The sequence below is a fragment of the Chenopodium album genome, chromosome 25 (genome assembly GCF_948465745.1).
Source record: "Chenopodium album chromosome 25, dcCheAlbu1.1, whole genome shotgun sequence".
In the NCBI taxonomy this organism is placed as follows: Eukaryota; Viridiplantae; Streptophyta; class Magnoliopsida; order Caryophyllales; family Amaranthaceae; genus Chenopodium; species Chenopodium album.
The window spans coordinates 8,224,925-8,236,709 of NC_137858.1; the positions used below are offsets into that span (position 1 = coordinate 8,224,925).

General features: G+C 34.8%; 2 protein-coding genes across 2 annotated transcripts; one reads left to right on the forward strand and one right to left on the reverse strand.

The window, feature by feature from the left end:
- Positions 1–1,727: 1,727 nt before the first annotated feature.
- Positions 1,728–2,574, forward strand: LOC145614570 (calcium-binding allergen Ole e 8-like). The gene has a single exon (XM_081669627.1). The coding sequence runs from the start codon at positions 1,852–1,854 to the stop codon at positions 2,368–2,370; it is 519 nt and encodes a 172-aa protein (XP_081525753.1). The 5' UTR covers positions 1,728–1,851; the 3' UTR covers positions 2,371–2,574.
- Positions 2,575–3,992: 1,418 nt separating this feature from the next.
- On the reverse strand, positions 3,993–9,013 carry LOC145614372 (uncharacterized). Its single transcript, XM_081669423.1, has 9 exons — positions 8,966–9,013; positions 8,583–8,663; positions 8,320–8,407; positions 7,737–7,916; positions 7,460–7,645; positions 7,185–7,355; positions 6,939–7,096; positions 6,699–6,822; positions 3,993–4,366 (listed from the first exon to the last, which is right to left on the reverse strand). The coding sequence occupies exons 2-9, from the start codon at positions 8,639–8,641 to the stop codon at positions 4,355–4,357; spliced, it is 978 nt and encodes a 325-aa protein (XP_081525549.1). The 5' UTR covers positions 8,642–8,663; positions 8,966–9,013; the 3' UTR covers positions 3,993–4,354.
- Between the last annotated feature and the right edge of the window lie 2,772 nt (positions 9,014–11,785).

Here is an 11,785-nt window from a genome sequence, read left to right on the forward strand (position 1 = left end):
ATTTGTAAGTTGTAACAGAGTTTTTTGGAAGGAAGTACATTAAAAATCTAAACCACAGCCCCACTAGGCCACTAGTTCAGGTCGATGGCATTTTCGTGGTTGATAAAAGTATACATCATTTGGCAAGGGCAATTTGGGATACACACTTCTAAGTTCTAACTACTTGTATTAAGCAATTATTGATTTCTCTACTTTGTAGTTATGTATGGAGTACTACATATAAGGAATAAGGAGTACCAATCTATATCTATATTATTATTAAAACTCCAAGGTAAGGAGTGTCATTCCGCCATGTGTCAATTTTTTTGTTTTATTTCGCCACATCATTTTTTGTAACATATAAACTTGCCACATAAGCAATTCATGTTAATGATGTTTCAATTATTAGTAAAAGAAAAAAAGTTTTTTCTTCCAATTTAAAGTTTGTAACCGACATTATTTATAATGGTCTTAATTATTTGTCTTAATGAATAATCATATTATATCATTATTGAATTGCTTGAATTGGAGCAATTTGTAAAGATTGTACTCGATGATCAATTGTGATTCAATTGGAATTCTACAACTGAATAATGAATGGTGAGTAATTAATGAGTAATTAGCCACAAATTATAATCGTTGGAAACGATTCACTTACCCTGGCCTCTTGGAACAGGTTTTGTAGGTGAGTATTTTGATATTTTATTTGTATACAACATAAAAATTTGATATATCCTATGTATATCAATGCAATTAAATAGTTATTATTTTACATTCATTCACTTAGAGGTCTGCTCACATTTACTGAACTGAACTGATCGAACTGAATTGAACTGAACTGAACTTGGAGCTAAACTGAACTGAACTAAACTAAACTAAATATTTTATGAGCTGAGTGAAGGAAATTATGAGCTGAACTGAACTGAACTGAACTGAAAATAAGCTGAAGTGAACAGGCCCTTAATTATAAAGATTGTTGAATATTAACCTTATAAATTTAGTTTGTATCAAACTTATAAAATTATAATGAAGCGGGGCATCACCCGGCCAATAACTAGTTATTAATTATACCTATGATTCCATATGAGAAGAATCCGAGTCCAGACATTGTTATATGTGGGCGCAAAATTTAACCCACTTTTGCCTCTTTGATACTCCGTATAAAATTAACGACGATTTAAACTAAAGAACTTGATGGGTGAACCAAGTTTTTTCACATTCGAAAATATCTTGTGCAAACCGATTAAAATCCAAAGAATTTCAAAATTCAACCAAATTCGTTATTTTATCGTATTAAAAGAACAAAGACTTTACACCCGTTATTTAAATTTTAAAGCAGTTGATTATACAATCTAAATAGTCCATAAAAATCCCCTTTTAGGTAAGATTAATTAATATTTTCCCCTTATCAAGATCCATTCTAGCTAATCACTTAAAATTACCAAAATCAAAGTCCGTCATACTCGTACAAAATTGTACAAAATCACTTTAATATCACCAAATCTTGTCCATAACAAAAGTTTAAAATCCCCTTTTTTTTATTATTAAAAAAATACATAAATTTTATTTTTTATTTTTTTTTTTTTTTTTTTGAAACCAGTACATAATTAAAATAATCAATTACGGAGTATCAGAATAATTTTTTAATAAAAAAAAGTCCGCTTTAAAATTACGAAAGCGAAACCGCGTAAAATCCGTATATTAATACCACGCGTCTTCTCAAAATCGCAAACTCGTGCTTCTCTCTCACGCACCTCTTTCCCTCTTTTCACTTTCTCTCTCCTCACTTCCTATTTATACTCTCCTCACTTCTTCTTCTTCTTCCTCATTTCCACTTTCTCTCTCCTATCAAAAAACCTCGAGCATTCAACAATGGCGGCCATTAACGAAGACAAGAGCAACTCCTCATCCTCCCACTCTCTCTCCTCCGTTTACCTCTCCGACACCGCCGAGGTCAAGAAAGTCTTCGACAAATTCGACGTAAATGGCGACGGAAAAATCTCCGCCGACGAACTCATCGGCGTCATGAAGGCGCTCGGATCGGAAACCTCGCCGGAAGAAGTCGCGCAAATGATGGAGGAAATGGACTCCGATCGCGACGGATTCATCAATCTCGAGGAATTCGCCGATTTCTGCTCGAAGAAAGTTGAAGGTGATGAGTCTGGTTCGCAGGAACTTCATGATGCGTTCAAGATGTATGATCAAGATGGTGATGATTTGATCTCTGCTGCTGAGTTGCACCTCGTTTTGAGTCGACTCGGTGAGAGGTGTTCGGTTGAAGATTGTGAGAAGATGATTCAGTCTGTTGATTCTGATGGTGATGGTAATGTTAGCTTCGAGGAGTTTCGGAAGATGATGACCAAGAGCAAATCGGCAGCGAAGACGTCGTGAAATTAGGTTTTCTCTCTCAATCAATTTCTGCTAACTGTTAGTGCTTCAAATTGTTAGCGTAAATTTCTAATTTCATCTGATTTTATGTTTTAGTGATTTAATCACGAGTTTTAGCAGTTGAATTTGAAATAATTGTGTTTAATACTACTTTAATCTCAACTTTATATTGTTAATTTTTGTAATTAGTTGTTGGAGTTCGTAGTAGTAGATATTAATCTGCTGTCAAATCAATCGTATTATTCGAACAATAATTTTGTACTATTTTGTTGGAGAATTTACAAAATACTTGTCTTAATCAACAAGTGTATGAAGCCAGAATATGGAATTTATGGAATTTTAAGGGTCAACTTGCTTGCTAATACAGTAATACGTGATATTGGTGGTGTACTGGTGTGGGATAACATGCCGCTCTTTTAGGGGCGTACGTTTGGTCCAATTTGTAGAACAGATTCGTGCATCGTGCGAGCTTTCTATTCGTAACTATGACCGACAAGGCGACAAGAACTAGTAAAATTGACTTGACCTGAACCCGAAGCATATGAAATTTGATCTCAGACATAAAAATTGATTCGTAGGATACGATGTTAATGAGTCGAGCCAAGTATTAGCATGTTACTTGGTAGCATTTAAATTACTTGCTCGGGCCAAGTGTTGAGGGAGTATATTAAATTAAGTAAAGATAAGGCAATTTGTTGGAGAAAGAGCTCGATTACTTTTCTTTTTATAAAGATTAATGACTTAGCGTTGATTTCACATAAGTAGTTTTAAAATACGCCATTTATAGAGCTAATAAGACAAATAAAGCTAAAGCATACGAGTTATATGGACTCTCCCATGGTCACATGATCACATATCATGGATTATTAATTTACGAAATACGTAGTATTAGTTAATCACTTTAGGGCCTATTCTCTTCAGCTTATTTTCAGTTCAGTTCAGCTATATTAAGGCAAGTTAAGTTCAGCTCAGCTCAGCGCCTCAACTCAGCTAAGTTAATCAGAACAAGCCCTTACACGATAACTAAATAATTAACAAAGTACAGGTTTATTGACCCATGGATATGTATAGTCTTTATAGAGCAAGAAGCTTTAGCTCAGTGGAGCTAAGCTTCAGTTCCCGTAGTAGTGACCCAAGTTTGAGGTTCATATCCCCCTCCCCTGTGTAATACCCCTTGATACTCCTGTTATAGAAAATTTTAAAAAAAAAAATTATTACTTTTTTAATGTACTTTTACTACTTTTTATTTATGGAGTACTATTTCATGTACTACATAAAAAGTTAAACTCGAGTTGAAATGTTACAGAAGTTCGTAATAGGGTACCAAAAATTAACAAAGAGGGTATCTAGATTCCCATCGCACTAGTAAGTCGTGATTGTAATTTTTCTTAGTATTAGAGTACAGTTCAGTCTTCAGTTTTAGCACTACAGTATATGAATTAATATTAATTACTCTTGGAAGTCTTTTTCTTTTCTTTTTTTTTTTCTTTTTTTTTTGACAAAAGTAAGTCTTGTACTTGTACTACGTAGTTGTAAATCCTACAGTACTTGAGTTGAAGTTCAAGTTACTGAAAAGAAGTGTTTCAAAAAAAAAAAAGTTACTGAAAAGAAGATTTGTAAAGTACGAATATATTCATCAAAGTTTTACCAGATTACATATTGTATTGAACACCAACAGAAGCCTAAAATAGCTTAACAACGCAAGGCCATATTGATGCATAATAAACATAGAAAAGACCAAAATTTTGCCTGGAGTCCTAGACTATATTATATGTTTCTCCGCTGAACATATGCAGTTCCTACTTCCTAGCAGCTTCACCACCGATGAGTGTAAAAGAACAATTTCAAAGCTTTCCTTCATTAGTGTAGCTCGCAAACTTTACGAGGACAACAAATCAGCACTAACATTACTTTGACAACAGTAAACAACATTCAGAAAGATTTCCCGTCGTACCAGTCTACACCCTCCATGATTAGAAGTCACTTGTCAATACTTCCTCTGCAAAGAATGGTACATTGTTATTGTAAAAAAAAGTATCTTAGTTCATCATGATACCATCAAACAAAAGCAACCAATATATCCAGAGCAAGTAATGTAGAAGCACACTAGAACCAGTCCAACTTTTAATAATATGTTGCCAAGTGTCTTCTAAGTTTCGCCTTTAGCAGTATGAAATAGATAGATAGATTTTTTTTTTTTAATACATCAGCACTTTAACAATTGATAATCTTTAAAATGCCAAGATTGTTCACTACAGGTCTGTAAGCTTTAATTTACATTCACTAGCACGACCACTGTGCAAAAGTTACCAACATGCATCAGTTCAAGAAACAACTATATCTCCGCTCTCCTTCCCCGTACTTTTTCATAACACCAGCCCTTCCCCCTTTCTCCCCCCATCCCCAAAAAAAAAAAAAAAACAAAAACCTTGTTTTTAATTACACCGACTGTATAATCTAATTTGCTTTTTATACAATAAATGAGGCTTTGTTGTTGTTGTTCCATTGTAATTACCTAGCTAAATTGACTCTTGGGCAAAGATATGAATGAAGACTAGGTTCAGGAAGGGTCAATGAGCATATTCTAGTTTCAAAGGACAAAACATTACATGAAGTTGCAGACACACAGGTGGAGGGTCTACTTCTACAATACTGCGAAAGATGTTTGAAAAGGAGGATGAAATTGCAAATTTTTGTGTGTAACTTCCAGAAGAACACATAGATAACTTTCTCAATCAAAATCTAGATGGACCATTCAGAGTAAAAAAAAAGGTACACTTTCCATACAGAAAGATCGTTTAGCAAGTGTGGAAATGATAAAATGCACATGGATTCTAACATATCTTGCAACATGGAAGACATTCTTATGGAAAAGTTTGCATGACATTCTGACAGTCAAAGGCCCTGCGCCCCTACTCTCTTTCCATACAGAAAGATCATTAGCAAGTGTGGAAATGATAAAATGCATATGGAGTTCTAACATATCTTGCAACATGGAAGATATTCTTATGGAAAAGTCTGCATGACATTCTGACAATCAAAGTAAGGCCCTGCGCCCCTGCTCTCTTCACCTTAAAATAAATAATTGCAATTTAATAAAAAAAAATTTATTTCCAGTTTAGTAAACATAGGTTTAGTTTAATAATAATAATAATTTCAGTTCAATAAAAATAATTTCAATAAGAATAATTCAAGTAACTTTAAAGAGGAAATATAACAAAAACTCAATAAAATTAATTTCAGTTCAGTAAAAAAAATTTAAGTTCAACAAAAATAATTTCAATTTAGTTAAAATAATTTCAGTTTAGCCAAACTAAGGTAAAGAGAACAGGGCCTTAGTCTGATGAGAAGGGGAGTTCAAATAGATGACACTTGCCTTATTTCTGAACAAGAAGAATAACCAGATCATCAGTTTTAATTTTGTCCTACTACAAAGCAAGTACATATAACCAGCCATTTAGGTGAAAGGCTTAATTTAAATGCTTCAATTGTTCAATGAATCCTAGCAAAGTGGAAAGTCAGTACTTGGAGGGTCATAGTCTCACAAAATCCCATACTTTTGCAGCATTCTCTAAATTCACTTAATTCCACATCTACAGGTATTTGTTTCTGCTTTCCACTGATGTTTGTAGAATGCATTAGCACAGAGGAAGAAAATCTAGTATTGATAGCTGCAATGCTGGTGTTTGCTGTGTTTTGCAAACTAGTATATGTTACAGCCTCAGATATGAAGAGGGCACCATAAGTATCTTAAATATGAATATACCATATTATATATATATATATCAACAATTACGAAGAGTGGGCCTCCAAAGAGAATATAGTATCTATGACTTTATGAGAGTTCGAAAAAACCAAGCTGATTTTCTAAATGCATTCTGAATAGCTAATTTCGTATCAATTTCTACCCAGGGAAACAGTTTGTGTTCAAATGTAAAGAAGTGCACTATCTTTTTTTTTTTTTCCTGAAAGAATTGCTTTCTTAAGAAGTTGCATTTCCTAGGAAGTGCCTAAAATTGTTGGTGACTTGGTTCACTAGAAGCAGTTCCACACCTAGTGAGTTAATGTAAAATATGGACATTGATTGGTTTATCCATGAGGTTGTACCCCCTACTGTTCTGTTAAACAAACAACTTTGCAATTTATGTTTCTAATAATTATATCTTCCCTTATCAACCAACATAGATATTATGTAAGGTGAAGCCATGAAGGTATCAAGCACATAAAGGCCTTGCCACATTTCAGCTGCAATTAGCAGTGCTAAGAATTTTTTATGTATCAATAAAAGGAACTAAGCTAGATATATATTATACACAGTAACTAATGCATACCCTCTGCTTTTTATGTTTTCTTCCCATGCTTCTACCAAAATCTGTTGTATTTTGCTCATCACCGTCATCTCCAAATTCTAAGCCTTTAATTTCATCAAAGAAATCATCAGTCAAACCTTGCAACCTACAAATCAAAGAAAACAAATTCAATAACAGGATTAACAGCACAAGTTATATGCTATGATATCATTGAAGCGATAAATCAACAAAAGTTTAAATTTTTAATAAAATAATAGATACCCATTGGATTTCATTAATTGTTTTGTTTTCTTTTTCTCTGCCTTTGTAAGGGGAGCACGATTAAAAATCTCCTCTTCTTGCTCTTCACGTTTCTGCCACTTCTCTGCGAATTTAGAAAGTTCTCTACTTTCAGATCCAGCTCCAATTGAATCTTTCACCTGTGATTGATTAACAGAAAACAATAAGCATAAAAATCACCCAATATACACCACTAAATCACATCAAGTAATCAGTGGAAAAACTGACCTCTTCAGGTCTCCCCTCTAGATCATCCACCAAACTTCTAACATATTCACTTTGTCTAACTCTTCGTAGAGTGTTCTTCGTTTTTCTCTCAGCATCTCTCTCCTGCTTAGACTTCTTGTCATCCATGGTAACAGGAGCAATTTTGGGAGGCCGGTAGATACCACCATGATCCTGAAAGTTCAGGTGCAAATTGTCATTTCCTTCTATTTTCACAGAGTTAATATGCGTGCGCTATTTGCTGGTAACATTGTGGTAAACTGGCAATATTTACTTACATCAGTATCCATTTCTGGAATTTTGCTGACAAGCATGTCTGGATTAGGACGGCATTTTAACAAATCCTCAGACTTCTGAATGGAACCTCCAACTTCTTCAGTCACATCTGCTTTCACACCATCGGTTGAGGCAGATGTTATTAGCCTGTCAATTCGATATCCACATTTTTTGTCTATCGGGCGTATCTGTGAAAAAATTCCAAATAAACAAATCACAAATTGCTCCATGGGCATCTCTCAATAATAAGACTGGAAGGAAATAAATAGGCAGACATACCTTCTCCAGAAATAATCGTATCTCTACAAGACTCCGGACAACAGGATGCCCCTCTATTGACAATCCCTTTGCCTTGCGAAGAAGATAATAGACAAGTGACTGACAATAATTTACAAGCAGCAGATGCTTCGCCTCAAGATAGCTTACCCCATCTGCTGTAGGAAATTGTTTTGCCTTGACCTAATACATTGAAACCAGACATTAAAGACAATAACCTAGACACCTTGTACGAAGATTGGGAATGGCATTTCAGGTAAAATCTGTACAACCAAAGAGGGCAAGTAATGTCACCTCGTACTAAAAACCACATCAATCCATAAAAAATAAAACTAAGAGCGAAAGCGTTTTACACTTTTACTTCCAAACACACAATACACAATTGGCAAAATTTGGCTACTATTGAGGGAAATTACAATTTTCTACAAGAAATTGCAATATTGTTGAGCAATTCAAATAACTCAAAACATATACTTGGTACTTAAAGCAACTAATAAATTAATTAAACTAAGCTATCTACCGCCTTTAACCCGGTTTGCATAGAATCGTGCACGGTCAATAAACATATTATGCAAAAAGAACTCACCTTGGCTGTCAAAGCTTGAACTTTGGTAGTAACTACATCTAAACCTTCCTTCATCTCTTTCAATACACCAACCAATTGAGGCACTTCTCTACCAAATTCAAGCAAAATATAGGCATAAAACCACATCATTAAAGTCAAAAATCACAGATGATTTAACAAAAACTGCAAATTTCATTATTTGGTTCTTGTACTATAGGTTCATACAGATTAAAAATAAAGAACAAATCATGAAAATTCAAGTAATTTAAAATATATTGACTTACTTGCGTATTTTGATGGGCTCAGGGAGAAAAACTCCATTTTCATGGTTCTGTCCTACCATTGAAAAGTTATATAAACAAACCCTGCAACACATTAACAACCAATTAATCAACAAAATAAGCTAGAAAAATCACTTTACATTCTTCTTGATTAAGATGATAAATAGCAAAAATCTAGCAACGAAAGTGTTCATCTTTATCTTTCAGTAATTATAACTAATAGTTAAATAATCCAACATAGAAGAACCCTAAATAGAGTGTACTGAATGAAATTAACGAAAGTGTGTAACTAAACCCTAAACCCTAGATTGTGAAATTGATATTGGATGATGATATAAGCATATGTTTAACTCAGAAGCTGCTTCAATGGAGGAGAGAAAGCTTACAAGTCGTTTTAATGGATTCCTAGAGAGATAGGAGAGGAAGGAAGGAGGTGAACCGACGAATAATAAAATAGACATAAGAGCCCTAAATAAGGCTGCTGGGCTGGTCACGGGCCGGGTCGGGTTTGGTAAAAGTTGGTTTTGTGGTGAACGGGCTGGGTCGGGTCGGGTCGGGATTAAAAAACTTGCTCCTAGGAGGTTAGGACTAGGGATGTCAGTGGGGCGGGTCAAGTAGGAGACCCGCCCCATCCCCGCCCCAGTGGGGCGGGGATGGGTCTTGGTTTGGTGGGTGGTGGGGCGGGGATGGGGATGTAAACGATACCCGCCATGGGTGATGGGGCGGGGGTGGATTTTAAGTTGTACCCGCCCCACCCGCCCCACTTCGTACCCGCCCCATCCCCACCTCATACCCACATATACTTTTATATTATTTTATAAAAATAATTACGTGAAATAAATATTAATTATAATATTTTGTACTACACTTATGTTATAAACAAAAATGTGTGTAATATTAAGAATATTTTTTTTAATATTATAATCCGTATTAATTATGTAGGATTGTGTATTTGAGACACGGAAATTTGGTGGGTCTTGGGTGGGGATTAGGCGGGTATTTGGTGGGGATTAGGCGGGGATGGATATCCAAGTGGGGGGTGGGGCGGGGATGGTTTTGGAGTTGTACCCGCCGGGGCGGGGATGGGGATGAATATTAGACCCGCCGCGGGGATGGGGATGGGGATGGGGATGAAAATGATAGGTGGGGATGGGGATGGGAAGACCAACATCCGCCCCGCCCCGCCCCATTGACATCCCTAGTTAGGACCTGTTTTGATCGACTGAACTGAGCTAGGCTAAACTGAATATCTTATGAGTGGAGGATATTAGGAACTGAACTGAATTAAATTGAACTGAATTTAAGCTGAAGAGAACAGGCCTCTAAACTAGAGGTGATCAATTGTGGCCCGAAAAATAAGGCGGGTTTGGGTAAGTCAACACACATTTTTTTGGCCCGACATTTTTTTTTTTTTTTTTTTTTTTTTTTTTTTTTTTTTTTTTTTTTGCAGATTTAAGCATGACATTTGATGTTAAAGATTGGTTGTGTTCGAATTATTTATCACCTCTAACTCGAACTTGTTATTCTAGGACATATTCAAATACTTGGTTTAACAGGAAGACGTAAAAAGATACTCCCTCCGTTTCATAAAGATGTTCCTGTTTCGCAAATCGATGCAAAATTTTACCGATCTTTGACCGCAAATATCTTTAATCTCACACTAGCAAAAATTATAAAAGTTAGATATTAATAATCTACTCACCAAGACGAATCAAACTAGATCCCACATGACTATATTTGCTCTTATAAATTAAGAGAAATTTAGAAGATTCTCTCTTTCTTAAAAAAGTCAAAGATTCAAAACAGGAACATCATTGTGGAACGGAGGGAGTACAAGTTCTTTCACTCAAAGGATAATAATAAAATCAACTGCATCAGTCAATTTTAACAAGCATTACAACATAGCTGAATAGCGTCGCTCAACCAATAATATAGTAGGTTAGTAACAGTGTTCTATTTTATGGTATTTATACATGATTTCGGTTGAAAAGTATGAACTTTTTTATTGGCTATATAAGACATGGTTGTTGCTTTTAATATTTGGCATTAAAAATCTTACCAAGTACGTGTCTCATTTTTTGTGTTCATTTTTTTTTCCACAATTATCAAAGAAGGAAATGGATTTTCAAAAGTTTGATTTGTAGAAGTAAAATGATATGAGTCACACAAATTATGATTATTTTCAAAATTAAAATGTTCAATTTATTTTGTAATAGACTTTATAGATTGCAATACAAAGTATTATATCATGCATATAAGTAATCAATTAGCTTAGCCTAATTTATAAATAGTTGTATACATCTTTCCTTGTGTGTGAAACAACAATTTATAAAAGGGGTAAAAAAAAATTTATAAAGACAAAAAAAAAAAGAAAAAAAAAAGGTAAAAAGTTTAGGTTCTTCAATCATAAAATAGAGACTTAAAAAAAAAAAATTCACTATTTGACCATCCCTATCATTATTGTGGCCTTTGCGGAGTTGGGTGGGTACGAGGCGGATATGGGGTGGCATTATGGCATATAGGGGGCATATAGGGCGAGGTGGGTACACCTTAAAATCCATTCCCCCTTAACCTCAGTTCCCTTTGCCCCCCTATCCTCCATCTTTGCCAAAATTGGACCTATTCCCATCCAAATGGGGCTGTTTCCCTACTCATTTGTCCCGTTGATATTCATATCATGACTACATACCAACCTCTGTCCACATTTCTAAATAATCCTTGAGTTTAATGCGACGACAAACTATGTTTCATCAAATTATTACTTGTTAGGTCTCGTTTGCCAAATTATCAACATCAAGATTTTACTCTTAATACACATACACATCACTGAAAAGCAAACCATCTATTAATAAGTTCACTTTAAAAGCCCCCCAACTCTCATCATCAGCTATCGCCAAATCGCGAGATCCTTAAGCAACATCGCTAGTCTTTACTAGTATTAAAACCCGAGTGTACAATAAACCTTGCATCAAAAAAAAGAAAAACAACACTCACAAAGGTCACTTTCGAGATTTTACTTCACAATAGGGACACATCAAGCACGTCCTCCTACACCACCCCATATAAAATTCCAAGTCCTCCCAAAAAGAACCTAAAAGAGAAAGTTAAAAGACACTAATAATCAAATTAAAAATGTAATAAAACCCCATAAATATAAATTAATTAAATAATTAATTCAAGAAAATATATTTTTAATTTTACATTAT

Coding starts and splice junctions, on each gene's coding strand:
- LOC145614372 (XM_081669423.1), bottom strand. CDS start 8,641: ATGGTAGGACAGAACCATGAAAATGGAGTTTTTCTCCCTGAGCCCATC. Junction 7,917..8,319: donor TTCAAGCTTTGACAGCCAAG/GTGAGTTCTTTT, acceptor TCAATGTATTAG/GTCAAGGCAAAACAATTTCC. Junction 6,823..6,938: donor CAATTAATGAAATCCAATGG/GTATCTATTATT, acceptor TTTGATTTGTAG/GTTGCAAGGTTTGACTGATG.
- LOC145614570 (XM_081669627.1), top strand. CDS start 1,852: ATGGCGGCCATTAACGAAGACAAGAGCAACTCCTCATCCTCCCACTCT.